Here is a 23,591-nt window from a genome sequence, read left to right on the forward strand (position 1 = left end):
CCAATCTCATTGCCATTTAATGGAGCTCTAAAAATGTCATTCATTTTGATGCTTGCCTTGATCATATTCTCCCCTTCATACCACAAATCAGAGTTCATTCATAGTTTTACAATATATCATTACTGCCGAAAAATGATATAATTCCTCAACTGAACAGCCTTTGCTAAACAATCCAGAGTTCACTAAGAATGACACTAACAACCAATTTTTTTTTTAACAAACAATTTTATTGAGGTATTTTAGGCATATAGAAAAAGTGATATTGTACAGTACAAAAAAAAAAGTCAAGACACAAATAAACCTAGTGCAAACCACGGCTCTGTTCACGCAAGGACCTGCCTCAATATCCCCCTACTCTTCTGTACTCTAGGCCCCCCCCCCCCCCCCCCCCCCCCCCCGCTGACGCTTACTCCTCTGCGAAGAAGTCAATAAATGGCTGCCACCTACGGGCGAACCCTAGTCGCGAACCTCTCAAGGCGAACTTGACTTTCTTTAGGCCAAGAAAGCTCACCATGTCCGATAGGCACATCTCAGCCCTCGGGGGCTTTGCGTCCCTCCATGCTAACAATATTAGTCGCCGGGCGACCAGGGAAGCAAAGACCAGAACGTCGGCCTCTCTCTCTTCCTGGAGTCCCCGGTCCTCCAAAACCCCAAAGATTGCCACCCAGGGCTCATTACCACCCCAGTTTTCAATACCCGGGACATGACATCTGCGAATCCCTGCCAATGCCCCCTGAGTTTAGGGCACGACCGGAACATGTGTACATGGTTAGCCGGCCCTCCGGCACATATAGCACACTTGTCCTCCAGCCCGAAGAATTTGCCCATCCGGGCCACCGTCATGTGGGCCCGGTGCACGACCTTAAACTTGATCAGCTGAGCCTGGCGCATGTTGCGGTCGTGTTTACTCTGCTCAGGGTTTCTGCCCAGACACCATCCTCCATTCCCGCCCCCCCCCCTCCCCCCCGGAGCTCCTCTTCCCACTTAAGGTTCAGATCCTCGGTCTGCGTATCCTCAGCTCCCATTAGTTCCTTGTAGACATCTGAGACTCTACCCTCTCCCACCTCTACCCTAGAAAATACCCTGTCCTGCCTCCCCTTCGGCAGGAGACGTGGGAAGGATGGCACCAGTTTGCGTACAAAATCCTGCACCTGTAAGTATCTAAAGTCGTTCCCTCTCGTCAGCCCAAACTTCTCCTCCAGCGCCCTCATGCTCGGAAAGCTCACTTCCAGGAACAGATCCCCCATCCTCACAATCCCCGCCCTCCTCCACAGTCGATACCCCCCCCCCGTCCACGTTCCCCTGGGCAAATCGGTGGTTGCTGCAGATTGGGGTCCACACCGATGCTCTTACCTCCCCTACATGCCTCCTCCACTGGCCCCAGATCCGAAGGGCCGCCACCACTATCGGGCTGGTGGAGTACCGTGCCGGCGGAAGCGGCAGAGGCGCCGTGACCAGGGCTGCTAAGCTAGTGCCCCTGCACAAAACAGCCTCAATACGCTCCCAAACCGACCCCGCACCCACCATCCATTTCCTTATCATCGCTATGTTGGCCGCCCAGTAATAGTTGTTGAAGTTCGGCAACGTCAGCCCCCCTTCTCTGTTCCTTTCAAGCATCACCCTCTTCACCCGCGGGGACTTCTCTGCCCAAACAAATCCCAGAATAATTTTATTCAGCCTCTTAAAGAAGGACCGTGGGATAAGGATGGGGAGACACTGAAAAACAAACAAGAACCGCGGGAGAATCGTCATCTTAACAGTCTGCACCCTCCCCGCCAATGACAGCGGGAGCGCATCCCACCTCCGGACCTCCTCCCTCACCCGTTCCACCAGTCGGGACAGGTTGAGCTTATGCAACTTGCCCCAGTCCTGTGCCACCTGAATCCCCAAATATCGGAAACTCTCCCCCACTAGCCTGAACGGCAACCCCTTCAGCCTACTCTCCTGCCCCCTCGCCTGAATTACAAACAACTCGCTCTTAGCCATGTTCAGTTTGTATCCGAAGAACTGGCCAAATTCCCTCAGGGTTGCCATAATACCGTCCATCATCACCATTGGGTCCGATACATAACAGCAGATCGTTTGCGTATAACGAGACTCTATGTTCCCCTCCCCCCGGACCAGCACTTTCCAGCCCCGAGAAGCTCTCAGTGCAATTGCCAGTGGCTCTATGGCCAGCGCAAACAGCAGTGGGGAGAGAGGGCAGCCCTGTCTTGTCCCACGGTGCAGTCTAAAGTAGTCCGATGTCGTCCTGTTCGTCCTTACACTCGCCTCCGGGGCCTGATACAATAGCCTAACCCAGTCGATGAACCCCGCCCCAAACCCAAACTGTCCTAGTACCTCCCACAGATAATCCCACTCGACCCGGTCAAAAGCCTTTTCAGCAACCATGGCTACCACTATCTCTACCTCCCTACTCTCCGGAGGCATCATAATCACGTTGAGCAGCCTTCTTAGGTTGGCCACCAGCTGCCTCCCCTTAACAAACCCAGTTTGGTCCTCCACAGTTACATCCGGTACAGTCCTCAATTCCTGTCGCCAAAATCTTGGCCGGTAACTTGGCGTCTACGTTGATCAAAGAGATCGGCCTGTATGACCCACAAGTCTCGTTTCAGAATAAGTGAGATGGTGGCCTGCGACATCGTCGGGGGGTAAACTCCCTCTGTCTCTTGCCTCGTTAAAGACCCTGACCAGCACCGGTCCCACTATCCCGGCAAATGTTTTGTAAAACTCCATCGGATACCCGTCCGGCCGCGGGGCTTTACCCGACTGCATGACCTTCAGGTCCCCCAATACCTCTTCGATCCTGACCAGGGCCCCCAGTCCGTCCACCAACCCCCTCCCCACTCTTGAGAAGGTCAGTTCGTCCAGGAATCGCCTCATCCCCCCTCCCCACTCCTTCCCCCCCCCGGTCCCCTGGGGGATTCCGAAGTGTACAGCTTCCTATAAAAGTCCCTGAAGACCTTGTTCAGCCCTGCCGGGTCACCCACTAGATTACCCTCCCCATCCACTACCCTCCCTATTTCCCTAGCCGCTTCCCTCTCCCTTAGTTGTTACGCAAGCATTCTACTGGCCTTCTCCCCATGCTCATAAATCACGCCTTTTACCTTTCTAAGCTGCTCTACAGCCTTGCCTGTAGTCAGCACCCCAAATTTGGCCTGCAGCCTCTGTCGTTTCCTGAGTAACTCTGGCCTCGGGGATTCCGAGTAACTCCTGTCTGTCTGTAGAATTTCCTTAATCAGTCAGTTCGTCTCTGCCCTATCTGTCCTGTCCCTGTACGCCCGGATTGAAATCAGCTCCCCTCTCACCACTGCCTTCAGTGCCTCCCAGAACACCACTGCCGAGACTTCTCCAGTATCGTTCAGCTGCAGGTAATTCTGCATGCATTTCCTCAGCCTCTCTCACACCGTCTTGTCCGCGAGTAATCCAACTTCCAGCCTCCATGGTGGGCGCTGAAAGCTGTCCTTACAAAACTGCAGGTCTACCCAGTGCGGAGCATAGTCCGATATGGCAATTGCCGAATATTCTGCCCCCACCATTCCGGCCAGCAGGTCCCTACTCACAACAAAGTAGTCAATTCGGGAATACACCTTGTGGACGTGGGAGTAGTACGAGAACTCCCTCGCCGTCGGCCGGCTAAATCTCCACGGATCTGCTCCCCCCAGTTTGCTCCATGAACCCTCTCAGTTCCTTTACCATTGCTGGCAACCTGCCCGTTCTTGAACATGACCAGTCCAGGCTCGGGTCCAGGACTGTATTAAAGTCCCCGCCCATGATCAGCTTACTCAAGTCCAAGTCGGGGATCTTCCCTAGCATCCTCCTAATAAAATCCACATCGTCCCAATTAGGGGCATACACACTGACTAGGACTACTCTCTCCCCTTCGAGCTTACCCCTCACCATAACGAACCTGCCACCCCCATCCATGACAGTGCCCTCCGCCTCAAATTGTACCCTTTTATTAATCAAGATTGCAACCCCCCTCGTCTTAGAATCAAGCCCCAAATGAAAGACGTGACTGACCTAGCCCTTCCTTAACCTAACCTGGTCTGCCACTTTCAAGTGTGTCTCCTGCAGCATGACTATGTCCGCCTTCAGAACTCGCAGATGCGCAAACACACGTGCCCTCTTCACTGGCCCGTTTAACCCTCTAACATTCCAGGTGATCAGCCTGGTTGGGGGGCACTTCGCCCCCCCTTTGCCGATCAGCCATCCCCTTTCCTTGGTCAGCCCCCCAGCCATGTGTCGCGCTTCATCTGGCCCGCCTCCTGACCGGCTCCACCCATGACCTCCTCACTGTTGCCATGCCCAGTTTCCATCCCCGTCAGCAGAACGACTCTTCCCCACCCCCCGCAACCTATCACCTAGCCCCTGCTCTAATCTAACTATATACACACCCCCAACCTCGGCTTCCATTGACTAGCCCCACTCAGCTAGCCTGGGGCTCCCAGCCTCGGCGCCAGCGCTTCTCCCACCCACTGTTCCCAGTCACCCTTCCCCCGACCCATCCATACCACTTCCCCAAATCAGCCCTACTTAAACAAACATTCTATACAAGTCTTAAACAACTTCCACAATAGCACAATTCAGGTTAAACAAGAATAAATGAGATAAGAAATAACAGGCACATACAGACACAGAAAAAGATTGCACAAAATTCCCCTGAAGCATCCATTTTAACCCAACCCTTTTAACTGTTTTCTTTATTATTTCACCCCCAGCCAAACTCCAACTAACCAAAGAGCCCAAACAGGAAACATTGAGGTAAACCACGCAAAAAACCCCCACATCCCTACCACCTTCCAACCCCCTAAAAAGGTCGAAAAAAGAAACAACAAAAATGGACCCAAACATGCAGGTAATTTTCAAAACGGGAGAGACACCACATATATTTAAAAGTTCTAACACGAGTCCAAACGCCCTCAGCTCAGGGCCAGCCCTTGCTTCTTAACGAAGTCCATCGCCTCTTCGGGTTTCTCAAAATAGTGGTGCTGACCCTCATACATAACCCACAGTCGAGCCGGAAAAAGCAGCCCGAATTTCACCTTGTTTTTATACAGTATCTCCTTCACCTGCCTGTAGCCTCCCCTCCTCCTGGCCACCTCAGCGTTCAAATCTTGGTAAACACGCAGGGTGGTATTGTCCCAAGTTCAGCTTTGTGTGCTCTTTGCCCATTGCAGCACCCATTCCTTGTCTAGGTACCTGTGAAACCGTACCACCATCGCTCGTGGAGGACCCCCTCGTCGCGGCTGCCTCACCTGCACTCTGTGTGCCCTGTCCACCACCGGCGGGCGCGGAAACACCTCGTTCCCCGGCAACCTCTGAAACATACCTTCCACATACGCGGCAACGTCTAGCCCCTCTGCCCCCTCCGGGAGGCCCACGATTCTCACGTTCTGCCGGCAAGAACTGTTGTCCAGGTCCTCCAGCCTTTCCAGAAGCACTTTTTGCTGGTCCCTCAGCCTCCAAATCTCCACATCCGCCATCGTTTGAAAGTCAGCCTGCTCCTCCACTCACTTCTCCAACTGCTGGAGCTTCTCAGCCTGATCATCCAGCCTTTTTTCCATCCGGTCAATCGACTTCTGTAGCAGCTCCAAGTTGTCACGCTTCAGAGCCAAAAAGCCCTCCTGCATAGTCTGCAGCAGCTGTTCCATTGTGGGCTGGGCTGTCGGCGCCTTGCTCTGAACACCAGCCATGCTGGTCTCTCTCACAGCCTCCACTGTGCCCTTACTCGACCACTTCTTCTGCTGTTTACGGTCCCTCCGGCTTCTTGCGTCCATACAATTCTGTATGGGTCCTGTGCCTGAGTACTATTGCTTTCCAGTTCTGCACTCAAAAGCGCAAAAAAGTCGGGGGAAAAGGTCCAAAAGTCCGACCGAAACGGGAGCCACCAAATGTGCGACCTACTCCCTCATAGCTGCCACTGGAAGTCCTAACAACCAATTTAAGATCAGTCAGGTTTCACAATGTGGTTCACCTACACTTGCTAAAAGCTACATATAAGTATATTCAGGGAACTGTTCTCTGCGGGGAAAAGACCATTCAATGACATTCAATGGTATTAGCATCACTGAATCCCCCGCTATCAACATCCTGGGGGTTACCATCGACCATTGATGCAGAAACCCTGGCTGTATGTCTTCAGAAGATGCTTCTCAGCTTGTTTCAGTTCCCTTTTGTTCTCAGACAAGTCTGCACTGCTTTAATCATAGAATCATAGAATGTACAGTACAGAAGGCCATTCGGCCCATCGAGTCTGCACTGGCCCTTGGAAACAACACCCTACTTAAGCCCACACCCCCACCCTATCCCTGTAACCCAGTAACTCCACCTACCCTTTTTTTGGACACTAAGGGGCAATTTAGCATGGCCAATTCACCTAACCTGCACATCTTTGGACTGTGGGAGGAAACCGGAGTACCCGGAGGAAACCCACGCAGACATGGGGAGAAAATGCAGACTCCGCACAGACAGTGACCCAAGTCGGGAATCGAACATGGGACCCTGGAGCTGTGAAGCGACAGGGCTACCCAGTGCTACCGTGCTGCCCACGGTAAAAGACTGTTAGATCTCTTTTAACTGAACTGCAGGGACAGCAAAATTGCTTCACTTCTGGACACCGCTTCATTCAGTTCAGAACTGCCCTGACCTGCTTTCTCAAAAATGCTTGATGCCTTCGGTCCACCCAGTTAGAGAAAAGGAGATGTCTGTCCATATGGCCATACTATCATAGAATTATACAGAAGACCACTCAGCCCATCACATCTGTGCCACCTCTTTGGAATTATCCAATTAATTTTACTTTCCCTATAACCCTGCAAATGTTTCCTCAGAGTATTTTCCGATTTTCCTTACGAATATTATTATTTAATCTGTTACCACCACCCTTTCAGACAATGAGCTGGATTCTCTGCAGCCCCACATCGAAATCGCGTTTGGCATGGTGGCGGAGAATCCGTTTTCACACCAAAATTGGGCCCGGCACCGGTCTGGCGATTCTCCAGGACCCTGGAATCGGCGTGTTCACGGAGTACTTCGCATGGCTGGGGGGGGCAATTGCCAGAGACCCTACCAGCGATCCTCCGCTCCCAACTGACCGAGTGTCTGACGGCGTGGTTCTAACCACTTATCGTCGTTCGGGAAGCTCGTGTGGCGGCTGCGGGCTCAGTCGGGCACCGGGGAGTGGGGGCCTTACGAGCGGCCGGGGGATAGATCGGGCCGGTCGGATCTTCGGACGCGCGGCCGATTGGTGGACGGCCTACATTCTGCAGCTGCCTCCGCGGTCAGAGTCCGCCATGGCGCTCGGCGCGGCCGCTGGAAGCCGCCGGCGTGCACATGCGCGGACTCAAAACCAGAAGTGCGGGGGCCCATATCCGCAGCTAAAGCTGCGTGAATCACTCTGGGTCCCTGATAGGTAAGTGAATTAGCTGAACTTTTTTTATCGGAAACTCGGGAGTGAAACGCCAGCTTTTTTACGCTGGCTTGGGGTCATAGTCACATTTTGGGAGAAATCAGTCCATTGTCTTCCAGATCATGATTCACTGCATAAAACAAAAGCTCAATGTGCCTCTGGTCCGGTTGTCAATCAGCTTTATTTGGTATCTAGTTGGCAATCTTCTGCCACTGGAAACTGTTTTTCAGTAGAAACTGTCTACTCTTCTCAAAAACAATTCATAATTTTGCACGCCAATTATTATTATTTTTTAGTTATAAATTTAGAGTCCCTAATTCATTTTGTCCAATTAAGGGGCAATTTTGCATGGCCAATCCACCTACACTGCACATCTTTTTGGGTTGTGGGACCCACGCAGACACAGGGAGAATGTGCAAACTCCACACGGACAGTTACCTGGGGCCTGGATTGAACCTGGGTCCTCGTCACCGTCATGCAGCTGTGCTAACCACTGCGCCACCCTGCTGCCCCCTTGCACACCAATTAAATAATCACTGAACCTCTCTGCTTTCAGGTAAACAAGCCCAGCTTCACTAGTCTCTCATCCCTGGTAATTTTCTCTGATACAGCAGCCATCTTTACAGCATCAAAGTATGGTGCCTAAAAGGTGACTGTAAGGGTGGGGGGAAAGATTTTCTCAACAACCTTTTCCCGATAGCATATCCGGAAGTGTACACCATTTTTATTTCCCACACTATCATTTAAAAAAAAAATCTTTTTATTGGAATTTTCAAAATTTATAACGTTATGTACATTGTTAGCCGTGTTTAATTGCTGTATTATACAGAGACGTTTGTCTTGTCCTTCCCTTAATTTACCCTATTTACATTCTGTTTTCCCACACAATCATAATGAAAATTTAAAGTATCAGTGAGGTGCAGGGGAACCATGTGTAATCATGTGGTAGGTGAGGCTTTTCAGTGGTGAAACTTGCCGTCAGCTGACAATGCTTCAGGTGGGCTATAAAAGAGCCTCCTTGTCAACCAGGGAGGCTCTACACCACAGCCAACATTTTCCTGACCGACTCTATTGCCATTAACTTGAGAACACAAAGGTGACAAGGGTGTATTTCACAATTAAATTTGACTTGTAAATATTTCACAGCATATTCGTTTCACTTTTTTCATACGTGCTTCATCATTACTTGTTGAGATTAGCATCGGTCAGAACATTAAATGTACCGGCTGCCTCATGGTTTGCATGTACTGATGGTTACAGAGAAGCTGGAGGCATTTCCTACATTGTGAAAGAAAGAGTGATTTTTTGTTCACTCTTTAATCTGTTCAGGTTAGTTAGTGTCCAGTGTGTGGGACATGACTGGACATGCAGCTAGTCTCCCCTTCTATTTAAAGGGCATCGCCCGAGATCACTCTCAGTCGGGATATTTAAAATGTTGCAGATGAATTGGAATGCCATCTAAGGCCTTTGCTGACTACCACCCCAAGATGGACGCACATTTGGACAGCACTGGCACCACCCTTTACGCCCCCAATTTTCTTAGCTTGACAGACCGACCCCAGCTGTTGCATGGCACCTTTAAACAAATGTCAACCGGGTGCAGTGAGATTCTCATGCGCCACTGACTTTATTTTGAAGATAGGTCATAATTTTTTTAAGTTTCACACAAACGAGTATTAATGGCATTGAAATGTAATACAAGTATGAACTCGCTGGCTTTGAAAGCAGACCAAGGCAGGCCAGCAGCACGGTTCATTTCCCGTAACAGCCTCCCCGAACAGGCACCGGAATGTGGCGACTAGGGGCTTTTCACAGTAACTTCATTTGAAGCCTACTTGTAACAATAAGCGATTTTCATTTCATTTCAGAGGCCAGCTTGAGGCTCCACACATGGAAAACATATCAATGACTTTATCTTTGCTTCTCGGGAAATGGAGATTTTTGCATCCCATTAAGACACCCTCCAGCACATTTCCTGCTCTTGCAGGCGCTATAAATGAACCCCTCAATTCTGCTGCTACTAGATTCTCAACCTGTCTGCCTCTACGGGGAAGGAAACGGATTATTAATAAGCCTGTGCTTTTCATACACCTCCGAGTGCTCATCTTCACAGCTACACCAAAAGGATCTACAGCAGTTAGGCTGTTCTTAAAGAAAGGGCAAAAATACTTTTCTGGCTTGATGAATCAATCATTGGTGTGGATTGGCAATATTAACTTCTATAACAAAAAATACATTTATTATACTTTGCTCACAGAGGTTTTATGCATAAATAAAAAAAAGTTTGCAAAATTAACATATGGTGCCAGAGCTGTGAGAATGCATTTCACAAATTAGTTTGGTATAGCTATTCATTTTGACCAGTAATTCATATATTTCTCATTAGTGATGGATCTTTAATTTGCATTAATTCTTCTACTAATTTCACATTTTCTGTTTTAAGCAATCCAGTTTCTAACATTCTTGATACCTTTACTAATTTAACAGATTATTTAACAGTACTTGGGTGGGAGATTCAACGCCGTTTTGTGAACTGAACACCTCTTTAGTACCATGTTATATTTCATTTTACACGCATCTGGGCAGTTGTTAATATAATTCTGCATACTTTAAACATTAGAAGAACAAGTGTTACTGAGTTGGCTTATTTTATTAGGATACTGAGTTGGAGTTATTTTATTGGGATTCACCAAGTAATGCCTTAATTCCTGTGTTGGAGTGTAGTTTTCTTGGAGCATATTAAGATGTGTGTAGAAGTTACAGATGATCAATATAGTTCACTCTAGAGAGCCTCAAGAAAGGGAACCACTGGCTGTAATTTCAGTGGACACAAATGAACTGACATCAGCTGGAATTTTATTGACAAGTGTGAAGTTCGACCATTGGGACAAAATGTATGATCCTATGCCAGTGGCTGGTGGGATCATGACGGTTATTTAACCAGCAGTGTCCAATTAAGAGGCTGCCTCTGCCAGCTCAACCAGAGGGCAGCTCTGCAGCCTTGACAGTGCCACTAACAGAGGTGTTACTGTTCCTGCCACTGGGTATATTCTCTGGTGGGGGTAAAGACATCAGTCTTCCCTCTCGTGCCGTACACTATTTTCTTGCACCTCCCACTGCCCAGTGGATCTTCAATGGACAGGTAAAATTCTCACTGTCAAACTGATCTGGACCTACATATTTCAAACAGAGAAGCTTCACACAAGTTCCCTCGAATGTGGACAGAATCCCTTAATCTCCATAGAATCTACAGGCTTCATGAAATTGCTTTGACATCCATATGGTTAGTGTGAACTCAATAAAATCCACTCCCAGTCTGTCTTGGAAACTGGTATTTGATACATAACATCCATCTGAGAACTAATGAAAATGAAGGCTCAGGCATTCGTGAGCCAATTGCAGGTGTAGGTTGTAAATGGGAACAAAATATGAATAACATGAGAAGCACCATCTTCATAGATAGCAACTGGACTGTCATAAAGGTCATCCAACAACAAGAATTTATTTCAACAGAAATCACCCATTCACTGTTTCCAAGTTCTTGTCATTAGATACTAACAAACCAAGGAAGCCAGCATGACTTGTTATTACTTCTCTATGCATTTACCTTTCTATACAATCAACCTACAAGGTACTCATTTGAATTTGTTCTTCAACTCAATGAATATTGTAATATACAAATAAACAAATATGTTTTTAATGTGGTACTGAAAACAGGCTGAGAAGATACACATAGGCCAGGAACAGAAACTGTCTCATGAAATCCTGGCTGTAATCGATACTGACCATTTGCAAAAACAACCAGGTCAAGGGATAAACCTGTTATTGCTCTATGAACTTTGTGATTACCCATTCAAGTCTATGAACTTGTTGGGCAGCATGGTAGCACAAGTGGCTAGCACTGTGGCTTCACAGCACCACGGTCCCAGGTTCGATTCTCCGCTGGGTCACTGTGCGGTGTCTGCACGTTCTCCCCGTGTCTGCTTGGGTTTCCTCCGGGTGCTCCAGTTTCCTCCCACAGTCCAAAGACGTGCAGGTTAGGTGGACTGGCCATGCTAAATTGCCCTTCGTGTCCAAAAAGGTTAGGAGGGGTCATTGGGTGGAAGTGAGGGCTTAAGTGGGTCGGTGCAGACTCGATGGGCCAAATGGCCTCTTTCTGCACTGTCTGTTCCATGTTCTATGTAACGAACTTCCAGACACAGGTGATCAACTTTGCAGTAGGACGAAGAACAGACAAAAGAAGCCATCAGACTCCATAATGAGCTGATGGCTGGTCAGACAAAGGGAGTTTCAGAGGACAATGGGTCTTGATTGAACCACTATCGATAAACAGGAGTATCCTGTATTTTCCATTAACCAGCGGGGTCTGGCTAGGACAATGGCCGGTGGTGGGCGTATACATATGACTCAATCCACGCTTCCCAGTATAAGAAAGCAGCATCAAACAGATCTTGAGCGGGAACCTGGGAGTTGCCCAGGTACAACCATCGCAAGAAGAAAGGGCCCTGGGTTTCGAACCCAGAGAAGACATCAACATCGAGTGATCGTAGCATGCCAACTTCCATTACTAAGTGCGGGTAAAGCCCAAAGCATAGCTGTGAGTCTGAGTCATACTTTCCTGAGTAATAGAATTGTGAATAAAATTGCGTTATACTGTGAACCTGTTTTGTCCTTTGTTCATCTCGCAAATAAGGGCACCTGAGTAAAACATTTGAGTAAGTAAACTGGTTGAACGCATCAACTGTTTTAAAGGTACAACAATATATATTTTTGGTGATATTTTATGGCAACAAGGTAAAACACTCAGTTTTCAACTGATACTGCCAATTCTAATGCTGAATTTTTAACATTAGAATGTTAAGAAAGTGTATTCCGAGGAACAGGCATAATCATTTAATAATCATTATTGTCACAAGTAGGCTTACATTAAAACTGCGATGAAGTTACTATGAAAAGCTCCTTGTCGCCACATTCCGGTGCCTGTTTGGGTACACAGAGGGAGAATTCAGAATATCCAATTCACCTAACAAGCACATCTTTCAGGACTTGTGGGATGAAACTGGAGCACCGAAGAAATCCATACAGACACGGGGATAATGTGCAGACTCCGCACAGACATTGACTCGAGCCGGGAATCGGACCCGGGTCCCTGGCACTGTGAAGCAACAATACTGTGCTATCGTGCCACCCTTATGACTGAAGTATATCTTCCTCTTTAAAATTGCCACTTTCCGATTTAGTGTTTCCAGGATTTTGCAGTAAAAATAATGGTGAGAACATCAGTGTTCACCGTTAAATAGTAAATCACACAATACTTTCTGGCAGTTGCACATAAACTGTTAAACATGGATTTTAAGAAGTTACTGTCCGAGTTGCCTGCTCCTCCAGAAGATTCAATGTAACAAAATCCCACTTAGAGGTATGACATTTAAACACACATGGAAGGGTGTGAATTTACAATACCTGTCAGATAAATATTGCCAAGCAATCTCTAGCACTGAAAATGATCTTGTAGGCGTGGAGTCTCATTCCTTCAGACTTTAATTGGGTTGGAGATTTAAAATAATTAAAAAGGCAGCTGAAGCAGAGTCTTAAAAATTTTTAAGGCAGAGATGGATAGATTGTTGGCAATCAAGGAGGTGATAGGTTATCGGGGGTAGGTAGAATGCAGATTTGAAGTTACTATCAGATCAGCCATGATCATATTAAATGGCGGAACAGACTAGAGGGGACGAATATTTTACTCCTGCTCCTGTTCTGTTCTCTATTTTGCTTTACCTGGGTGGCTTGGATGCGTAGGGTTGAATAAAGAACACAAAGCTTTGTTAACGAACAAAACTATAAATTTATTACCCTACTAAGATTTGTTCACATTCCTAAAGTAGAAGGTTTCTATATCAGAATCATAGAATTTACAGTGCAGGAGGCCATTCGGCCCATCGAGTCTGCACCGGCCCTTGGAAAGAGCACCCTACTTAAGCCCACACCTCCACCCTATCCCCGTAACCCACCTCACCTTTTTTGGACACTAAGGACAATTTATCATGGCCAATCCACCTAACCTGCACATCTTTGGACTGTGGGAGGAAACCGGAGCACCCAGAGGAAACCCAACAAAAACTATGCTATCTCTAACTAATAAAACTCTCAAATACACAACTGCTCTCTATGCCCGACACTCTTCTAACTTCTAACTCCCAGAAGTCACATGATATATATATATACATATATATATATATATATATATATATATGACTGTTCTGCGGTTCCCTCTAGTGGCAAGAAGCATTATCATTAATTCCCCCAGAGTCTGTTCCGCCATTAACTTGTATACATACCATTATAGCTCCTCGTTTCTATGTTCGTAAAATAACGAGCAGGAGTAGACTATATGGCCTATCAAGCCTGCTCCTCCATTAAAAATGATCATGGCTGATCTCCAGCTTCAACCCAATCCCCATATCTCTCGATTCCTTGAATTCAATGGTGGCGTATCCTCAAAACCCTCTCTTTCTGCTAAAATCCAGAAAATATGGAGTAAATTTAAAATAAAAAAAAATTTAGAGTACCCAATTATTATTTTTTTCCAATTAAGGGGCAATTTGGCGTGGCCAATCCACCTAACCAGCACATCTTTGGGTTGTGGGGGTGAAACCCACGCGACAAGTGAGAAAGTGCAAACTCCACACAGACAGTGACCCAGGGCCGGGATTCAAACCCGGGTCCTCAGCGCCATAGTCCCAGTGCTAACCATTGCACCACGTGCCACCACTGATATGGAGCTAATTTAATCTGCCTCTCTTCATTGGACAATCCTCTTATCCCAAGGGCTAAATGCATGTTTTTACTTGCTTTGTAATTGGGTGCAAGGGTTGAGCAAGAGATACATGTGGATGAAGGTAAAGCAGTGGATGTAGTGTACATGGATTTTAGTAAGGCATTTGATAAAGTTCCCCATGGTAGGCTTCTGCACAAAGTAAGGAGGCATGGGATAGTGGGAAATTTGGCCAGTTGGATAACAAACTGGCTAACCGATAGAAGTCAGAGAGTGGTGGTGGATGGCAAATATTCAGTCTGGATCCCAGTTACCAGTGGTGTACCGCAGGGATCAGTTCTGGGTCCTCTGCTGTTTGTGATTTTCATTAATGACTTGGATGAGGGAGTTGAAGGGTGGGTCAGTAAATTTGCAGATGATACGAAGATTGGTGGAGTTGTGGATAGTAAGGAGGGCTGTTGTCGGCTGCAAAGAGACATAGATAGGATGCAGAGCTGGGCTGAGAAGTGGCAGATGGAGTTTAACCCTGAAAAGTGTGAGGTTGTCCATTTTGGAAGGACAAATATGAATGCGGAATACAGGGTTAACAGTAGAGTTCTTGGCATTGTGGAGGAGCAGAGAGACCTTGGGGTCTATGTTCATACATCTTTGAAAGTTGCCACTCAAGTGGATAGAGCTGTGAAGAAGGCCTATGGTGTGCTCGCGTTCATTAACAGAGGGATTGAATTTAAGAGCCGTGAGGTGATGATGCAGCTGTACAAAACTTTGGTAAGGCCACATTTGGAGTACTGTGTACAGTTCTGGTCGCCTCATTTTAGGAAGGATGTGGAAGCTCTGGAAAAGGTGCAAAGAAGATTTACCAGGATGTTGCCTGGAATGGAGAGTAGGTCTTACGAGGAAAGGTTGAGGGTGCTAGGCCTTTTCTCATTAGAGCGGAGAAGGATGAGGGGCGACTTGATAGAGGTTTATAAGATGATCAGGGGAATAGATAGAGTAGACAGTCAGAGACTTTTTCCCCAGGTGGAACACACCATTACAAGGGGACATAAATTTAAGGTGAAAGGTGGAAGATATAGGAGGGATATCAGAGGTAGGTTCTTTGCCCAGAGAGTAGTGGGGGCATGGAATGCACTGCCTGTGGAAGTAGTTGAGTCGGAAACATTAGTGACCTTCAAGCAGCTGTTGGATAGGTACATGGATTACGGGAAAATGATATAGTGTAGATTTATTTGTTCTTAAGGGCAGCACGGTAGCATTGTGGATAGCACAATTGCTTCACAGATCCATGGTCCCAGGTTCGATTCCGGCTTGGGTCACTGTCTGTGCGGAGTCTGCACGTCCTCCCCATGTCTGCGTGGGTTTCCTCCGGGTGCTCCGGTTTCCTCCCACAGTCCAAAGATGTGCGGGTTAGGTGAATTGGCCAATGATAAATTGCCCTTAATGTCCAAATTGCCCTTGGTGTTGGGTGGAGGTGTTGAGTTTGGGTAGGGTGCTCTTTCCAAGAGCTGGTGCAGACTCAGGGGGCCGAATGGCCTCCTTCTGCACTGTAGATTCAATGATAATCTATGATTAATCTAGGACAAAGGTTCGGCACAACATCGTGGGCCGAAGGGCCTGTTCTGTGCTGTACTTTCTATGTTCTATGTTCTATGTTATGTTGGCTTTCATTAACAGGGGGATTGAGTTTAAGAGCTGTGAGGTTTTGCTGCAGCTTTATAAAACCCTGGTTAGACCACACTTGGAATATTGTGTCCAGTTCTGGTTGCCTCATTATAGAAAGGATGTGGATGCTTTGGAGAGAGTACAGAGGAGATTTACCTGGATGCTGCCTGGAATGGCAGGCATGTCTGATGAAGAAAGATTGAGGGAACTAGGGCTTTTCTCACTGGAGTTAAGAAGGAAGACTGGTGACTTGAGAGGTGTCCAAGTTGATGAGGCATGGAGAGAGTGGATAGTGAGAGACTTTTCCCCAGGGTGTGACTGTCATGAGGGGACATAGTTTTAAGGTGATTGGAGGAAGGTATAGGGGAGATGTCAGAGGTAGGTTCTTTACACAGAGAGTGGTGGGTGCGTGGAATGCACTGCCAGCAGACGTCTGAGTCATTAGGGATATTTAAGCGACTCTTGGACAGGTACATAGACAACAGTAAATTGAAGGGGTGTAGGTTAGGTTGACCTTAGATTAGGATAAATGGTCGGCACTACATCGTGGGCCGAAGGGCCTGTACTGTGCTGTTCTGTTCTATGTTGCAAAGATGTATGGGAGTTTAAAACGTGCCCACATAGATCAGGCCCCACATGACAACAATGAAGAAAAATGAGTTTTCCTAACAAAACAACTGAAGCTGGTTTCAGGCTAAAAGTCGTAATATTTGCCGACTCTTCAAATAAATATGCTGCAGCAAAGGAATTTGTGATTAGTGAAAAACTGAGCGAGGATGACAGAAGGAGGAATCTATCCCGAAGAAGATGCTCAGGAATGAATAAGCCATGAGAACAGGGATCAGCCACAGGCCTGATCTTGAGAAGCACGAATTGGAATGGATCCTTGAAAATCGTCAGAATGGCTACCAGAAATGCAATGTGCACGTATGTGGACTAAATCGAACCCAGAGTGCAGCCAAGATTTCAGAGAAACACCATGTTGGCATAGCCACTTTATGGAACAAAAAGGTCTAGTTTTGCGGCAGAATACCAAGATTGCTCAGAGACTACCAAAGACCTCAATGCTAAAATTATCAGTTTCCAACAAGTCAACATCAGGCAGCGACAAAAATACGAGTTCCCATTTTGCCACATCAGCAACAGCGATGAAACCCTCATGAATTTCAATATGCCCAGCAACCAAACTCTAGAGTGGAAAGATTCAAAAACTGTGATGGTGAAAATGACAAGGTTCATGAGAGGAAAATAACAGGAAGAAAGATTCATGGGGTACTAGCCTGCATGGGCAACGGAACAAAATTACAGTTTAAGGCCATTTTTGAATGTAATACCATGCAGAAAATCAAGTTCCCTGTAGCGACATTTGCGGAAGTCCATGACAACAGTTAGGTGGACGAAGATGGAGTGAGTCATGGCGACCCACTCATAGAATGCAACTAATGCAACATATTCAGATCCTTTGTAACCAACAAGATCAAGGGAAGCCTGCAGTTATACTAGGGGTCTACCATGCACGTGTGTGCCTCAACAAGCCACTCAAGAATCAAATGGAATAGGTGAATGGTTGATGGAGAAAAGAGTGGAAATACGCGTGCTGCTCCACTTGATGTTTGTGTGGTTTAATATTCAAATTGTGCAAGGCTATTCATATACAAATTGTCATCATATCATTCAGAAAATATTCAATGGAGGGAGAGGAAGATGATTTGTTGTGGAGGGATGATTCTGGAACTGAATAAGCCACATTTGATCAAGCGTGGGATCCTTACAATTATGCCAAAGTAAGTAACTCGGAATGAATTCATTGCATCTGATACTGAAGACAAATAATTTGAAAACTTTCTCTAAAAACAGGGGTTGATCTACCAGCTGAGTATAAAGGTGAATTGAAGGCATGGGTGTTAGGAGGTCATCATTTTGAAATTTAAAAAAAAACATTGGTAATTCATATCAAGTTAATGTGAGATGTTGCATTGTATAGAATAACTGTACAAAGAAACTTATAATCCAATAATAATAATAATAATAATAATAATAATAATAATAATAATCGCTTATTGTCACAAGTAGGCTTCAATGAAGTTACTGTGAAAAGCCCAATCTTCGCAACAAAAGCTGGTATTGTCTGTTTAATCCCTTGCGCTAGTTATAAGGTACTGGGTAAGCAAAACCTGCATTTGTGAGGTGAAATAGGCTAACTATTAATGCGAGTTTTGCATGTTGTAGCTGTAAAGGGGTGCATACTTAAATGCCGAGCATATGCAAAAAACAGGATTTTTGGGGCTGGAAACATTCGGCCGTCTTATAATAATAATAATCTTTTTATTGTCACAAGTAGACTTACATTAACACTGCAATGAAGTTACTGTGAAAAGCCCCTAGTCGCCACATTCCGGCGCCTGTTCGGGCACACAGAGGGAGAATTCAGAATTCTCAGCCGGTACGGGAATTGAACCCGAGCTGCTGGCCTTGTTCTGCATTACAAACCAGTTAATTATACTTTGCAATCTTTGTTACGTATCTAGCATTTTACAAAGTAAGACTCAAATAATTTGGCTCAGTCATCCTAGTAGTGCTCCTTCAATAAAAATGCTTCTTTTGTCAGAAGATCATTTACAGCAGAGAAGACCATTCATCGAGTCTATGCTAATTCCCTGTGGAGCAATGCAGTGCTATTTTAGATTTTGTTTCCTAAATGATATTCCTCTTTACCTTTTTGCTCTTTGCTTTCTGCTTTCCACTTCATGTTCTTTTTTAAATTTGTCAATTTTCTTTTTTTTTTCTGTTCCTGGCGACATGTGAGCAAAGGAGAGAAAGAAGGAGAGATAGAGAGACATTACATACAAAGAAATTACAGTTAACAAAGAAATAGCCAGACACTACACAACAAATATAGCAAGGAAAGAAATTGGTAGAGAGGAAGATAGTGGGAGAAATAAAGAATGGAAAAAACTGCAGCTAATTTCAGTTCTGTACATTAGAGACAGATTGCTAATATTGCAAACAATTCTGCATTAGGATAATTTAATGCCACACGATGAATGAGGGGAGTAAACAGAGTAATTTTTTTTTTGTGCTGGAAATGATGAAAGACAAAAGGGTAAAAGGCATTTGAGTACATAAGAGACAACAAACATTTAAGCATGCTTGAAAGATAAAGTAATGGCCAAACAGAAGTTGTGATTGAGAATAGCAGAACTCATGCTTCGGTGTCAAAGGAAACAGGAGATATAAATTGCAAAGCAGTTAGTTATCTCCATTAATGTTGGTTCTTACAGTTCACAGGTCTACTGAAAGTACCACTCATTTTTTTTATAGCTGTCTGCTCTGTGTCAGAATTTATTTATGTCCAACTGGTCTCCTGAATGGAAATACCATCGCTATTTCTTTCAAGCTAAGAAGCCTTTCAAGAATAGAAAGTTATTTACTGTTTTGATGCTTCTCAGTTTATTACCTTCAATTTACTGTTAAATTGATGGCTATTACACATATCTTTGCCTCAGTGAATGTTCACTGCTTCTGTAATATAAATATGTATGCTTCTATTTGCATATAACATGGAAGTTACTGCAATTTTATTCATTCAGAATACATAAATGCCGCACTCAGACTAAAATCAGTCGAAGTGTAAAGAAATATTCCCAGTGAATTTGCATAATTCAAAAGCAACACAAAATAAATTAAAAAGCGATTGATCAGTTGCAAAATTAGTTGAAAAAATGTGGATAAAAAAACCAAAGAGAAGAGAAAATAGTATAAAAACTAAAACTTGTCTGTTTCATGTTTTAGCAGCTTTTGCAGGAATGGCAAAAGCTTGCTCAGGAAACATTTAAATAGCAGGAAACACAAGGCATTCCCTAAGCAAGGGGTCCACAACTAAGAACAACAGACCTTTCTTTTTTAAATGTAGCGAAAAATGAAATATCTGAAGAGCTACAATGCTGTTAATCAAATGCCAGTAATAATGGAAAAGGCAAATATTTCAACAAAATTTAAAAGGCTTTTATGAAAAACCTGTTAATTGAATGGTACGTTGTCATCAGTATGATGTTACAGAAGTTAAAAAAATGAAACAAGCTGTTCAATTGCCATCAAAATGGATTCAAACTATCAAGAGCTAAAGAGTCCGCATTGAACCGCAGATTGGAGGCAGACCACTGTCCAAAGTCATTGCACATGTAACTTATTTTACAAGAAATCAGACACACATATTGTAGCTAAGTTATATATAGACTGAATTTTTTTTTGACATATAGGCCTGAATCTTCCTTTCCGGGTTGGAAACCTTATTTCACACTTACACCCCTTTGATATTGGCACAGGAAACCATAGGGGGGACAGTGGAGAAAATCTGTGCAACAACCACACACCCTTTTTTATCGCATTTGCTGACGTATTCTGTAAGTAAAGTATTTAAGTTTCCCAAAGCTTCTTTGAAAAGCTATGAAGAGAAGGTATGGGGATATGGTTGGTAAGGTTAAGTGGGTATGGGGTAGGGTGTGTAAGGTAACTGGCGGGGGCGGGCAGCTAAGGGGGTAGAGAGTTGGGAGGGTGTGAGGTTGGTCAGGGTGGGTGGGGTTTAGCCGGACAATGGAGCTAGTCGAAAGGTTGAGGATAGGCAGGTGACTGGGGTAGGTGGGTGGTTGGGGGTTGGCAGGTGGTTGGGGGTTGGCAGGTGGTTGGGGGTTGGCAGGTGGTTGGGGGTTGGCAGGTGGTTGGGGGTTGGCAGGTGGTTGGGGGTTGGCAGGTGGTTGGGGGTTGGCAGGTGGTTGGGGGTTGGCAGGTGGTTGGGGGGTTAGCAGGTGGTTGGCGGGTCATGGGGTTAGTCGGGGTTTGGAGGGGGAGTCAGAGGATCGTGGGGGCGGGGTCATTGTGGAGGTGAGCTCTAATTGTATTGTTGGTCATTCCATTAATTTTGGTTGGAAGAAATGGAGACGGTATAAACTAAAGAGTACAAATCTAAGGGGTCTGCAGGAGAAGAGGGACCTGGGTGTATATGCGTACAAATAGATCATTGAAGATGGCAGGACAGGTGGAGAGTGCAGTTAATTTAGCATACATTATCCTTGGTTGTATTAATAGGGGCATAGAGGATATGTCCAACTTATACAAGACACGAGATCGACCTCAACTGGAGTATTATATACAGACTTTAGGAAGGATGTGAATGCATTGGAGCGAGTGTAAAAACCTCTATTATGAGGACAGATTGGAGATGTTGGGACTTCTTTTTGGAGAGGAGAAGGCTAAGAGGAGATTTGATAGAAGTGTTCAAAATCATGAGGGGGCTTGTCAGAGTAGATAGAGAGAAACTGTCCCTGCTCGTAAAAGGATTGAAAATATGGGGGCATAGCTTTAGTAAGATTTTAAAAGAAGCAAATGCAATGTGAGAAAAAGCTTTTTCACACCCGAGTGGTTCAGGTCTGGAATGCACTGCCTGGAATTGTAGTGGAGGCAGTTTCAAGCGAGGCATTCAGGAGCGTATTAGATGATTATTTAAATGAAAACAATACACAAGGGTATGGGGAAAAGCCAGGAGAAACACACTAAGTCAGAATACTCATTCAGAGAGCTAATGCAGATACACAGGGCCAAGTCGTCTTCTAATGCACCATAACAATTGTGATTTTGTGGCTCTCTCAAGGTCACTGCAGACCTTAACTTCTACTACATGTCAGGGGCCTACTGGCATTGGAATCTTCCAATCAGCTGCACCACACTGCATTAAGGTAGTGAATGATGGTCTCCTCAGCAGCGCCAACAGGTACATCAATTTCCAAACTGATGTGAACAGGCCAATGAGTCAGGCCAATACAGCCAGAGATTTCGGTACGATTGCTGGATTCCCCGAATGCCACATTTCATAAATTGCACATTTCAGGCCATCAATGCTTCCACAGGGCAGCTGGTGGCCTGCATTAACTGGAAGGGATTACATTCCCTCAATGACCAACTCATCTGCAACCACTGCCAGCAGATCCTGCAGGTGTGGTCATTATCATTATCCAGTTTTTCCAGGTAATGCAGCTTTTCAATAATCTCAAGAGGACTGCAAGGATGGATACTTGCTGACACGGGATATCCAACGAAGATATGACCACACAAAATCAGTTAGGGCGCCCAGGAGAATGTTAAAAAGTGGGCCATGTTGTCACCAGAGGGGCCATCAGTCTCCTCAAAATGACATTTCAGGTGCCTGGGCTGGTCTCATCGGGTGGCGCTCTTCAGTATGGCCCAACAGGGGCATTTCATTTCATTAAAAAATATATTTTTATTCAAAGTTTAACATTTTAATAATTAAACACATAACATTTACAAAATAAAACAACCCAAAACAACCCACCCCTGGACACACTCCCCCAACCCCCCCCTCCCCAAACTTCCCTCCACCATCACCCCCTCGCACTTGGCAACCCAAAACGCAATACAATCAGACCCCATCTTTTGTTAAATCCCTCACTCCCCCCCCGTTTCACCTTTTCCAAATACAAGAATTTCATTAGATCCCCCTGCCACACTGAGGCACAGGATGGAGAAACTGACCTCTGCTCCAACAGGACCCGATGCGAACGATCAACAAGGCAAAGGGCCAATCTGCCCAGTACCGTCTGCAACTGGCAAGTCCAACATCCTGAATATGGCCCCTAGGGATCTAGGCTCTAAGCCCACATGCAGGATCGCCCACATGGTGAAGAACCCCCAAATCTTCTCCAACTTCGGGCAGGACCAGAACATGTGTACGTGATTGGCTGGAACCCGCCCACACCACTCACAATTATCCTCCACCCTCTCGAAACAAATTCTACACAATAGATGGGAAAGGTTTTTGTCTTTGGATGTTACTTGTAATGCCTTTTGTATTGAGTTGGGGTCTGCGGACGAGCTGCTTGAGTTAAAATTTGCATTTGCACTGATGGGGGATGGAGGTGTGAATGTTAGATATTAGATGTTTGATCTTCTTCTTGATTTTCTTTGCCTGTTTCTTTTGGGCAATTGGGTTGGGATTGTTTATGTTTGCATACGTATGTCCGAGAAAGGGGGGGGGGTGGAGGGAGGGAACAATAGGTGGGAAAATGTCTGGCGTCATGGGCGGGGGCCACCAAGCTAGCTGGGCGGGCTAGCTCACGGAAGTGTAGCGGGGGGTGAGCAGATGGTATGCTTGTTGGAGGGGGCTGTGTGTATAGTGATGTTACTGGGGGGGGGGGGAGGGGGGGGGGAAATGTTCTGCTGACGGGGGAGGGACTTCTGCTGTACGACAATAGGGAGGTCGGGAACGGAGGCTGCTGGGTGGCGGGCCTGCGGATCCGTGGGGCGAGGACTGGAGTCTGGCCCAAGAAAGGTGATGGCTGATCGGCAAGGGGGGGGGGGGGGCCGAGAAGCTCCCCAACCAGGCTGATCACATGGAATGTAAGAGGGCTAAATGGGCCGGTTAAGAGGGCACGCTTGTTCGCGTATTTGAGGGGACTGAAGGCGGACGTGGCAATGTTGCAGGAGACGCACCTTAGAGTAACTGACCAGGTCAGGCTAAGGAAGGGATGGGTCGGACAGGTTTTCCACTCAGGGATGGACTCTAAGACTAGAGGGGTGGCGATCCTGATTAATAAGCAAGTGTCATTCGAAACGGGAAGAATAGTTGCTGACAAGGGGGGTCGGTACATAATGGTCAGTTGAAAGCTGGAGGGACTGCCAGTGGTACTCGTGAATGTGTACGCGCCAAATTGGGATGATGTGGAGTTCATA

The 23,591-nt window shown here is 46.0% G+C and overlaps 1 protein-coding gene across 10 annotated transcripts in view; it reads right to left on the minus strand.

Moving 5' to 3' along the window:
* Positions 1-23,591, minus strand: part of rapgef2b (Rap guanine nucleotide exchange factor 2b) — a 508,586-nt gene that overhangs the window by 15,515 nt on the left and 469,480 nt on the right. For 9 of the 10 annotated variants that reach the window (XM_072495765.1, XM_072495762.1, XM_072495767.1 and 6 more), the window contains one exon: positions 18,564-18,639. The exons of the other annotated variant lie outside the window; for it this stretch is intronic. In XM_072495765.1, the coding sequence (XP_072351866.1) occupies positions 18,564-18,639 (76 nt within the window). The remainder of the gene's footprint in view (positions 1-18,563; positions 18,640-23,591) is intronic. 10 annotated transcript variants of the gene reach the window in all.

The sequence above is a fragment of the Scyliorhinus torazame genome, chromosome 3 (genome assembly GCF_047496885.1).
Source record: "Scyliorhinus torazame isolate Kashiwa2021f chromosome 3, sScyTor2.1, whole genome shotgun sequence".
NCBI lineage: Eukaryota > Metazoa > Chordata > Chondrichthyes > Carcharhiniformes > Scyliorhinidae > Scyliorhinus > Scyliorhinus torazame.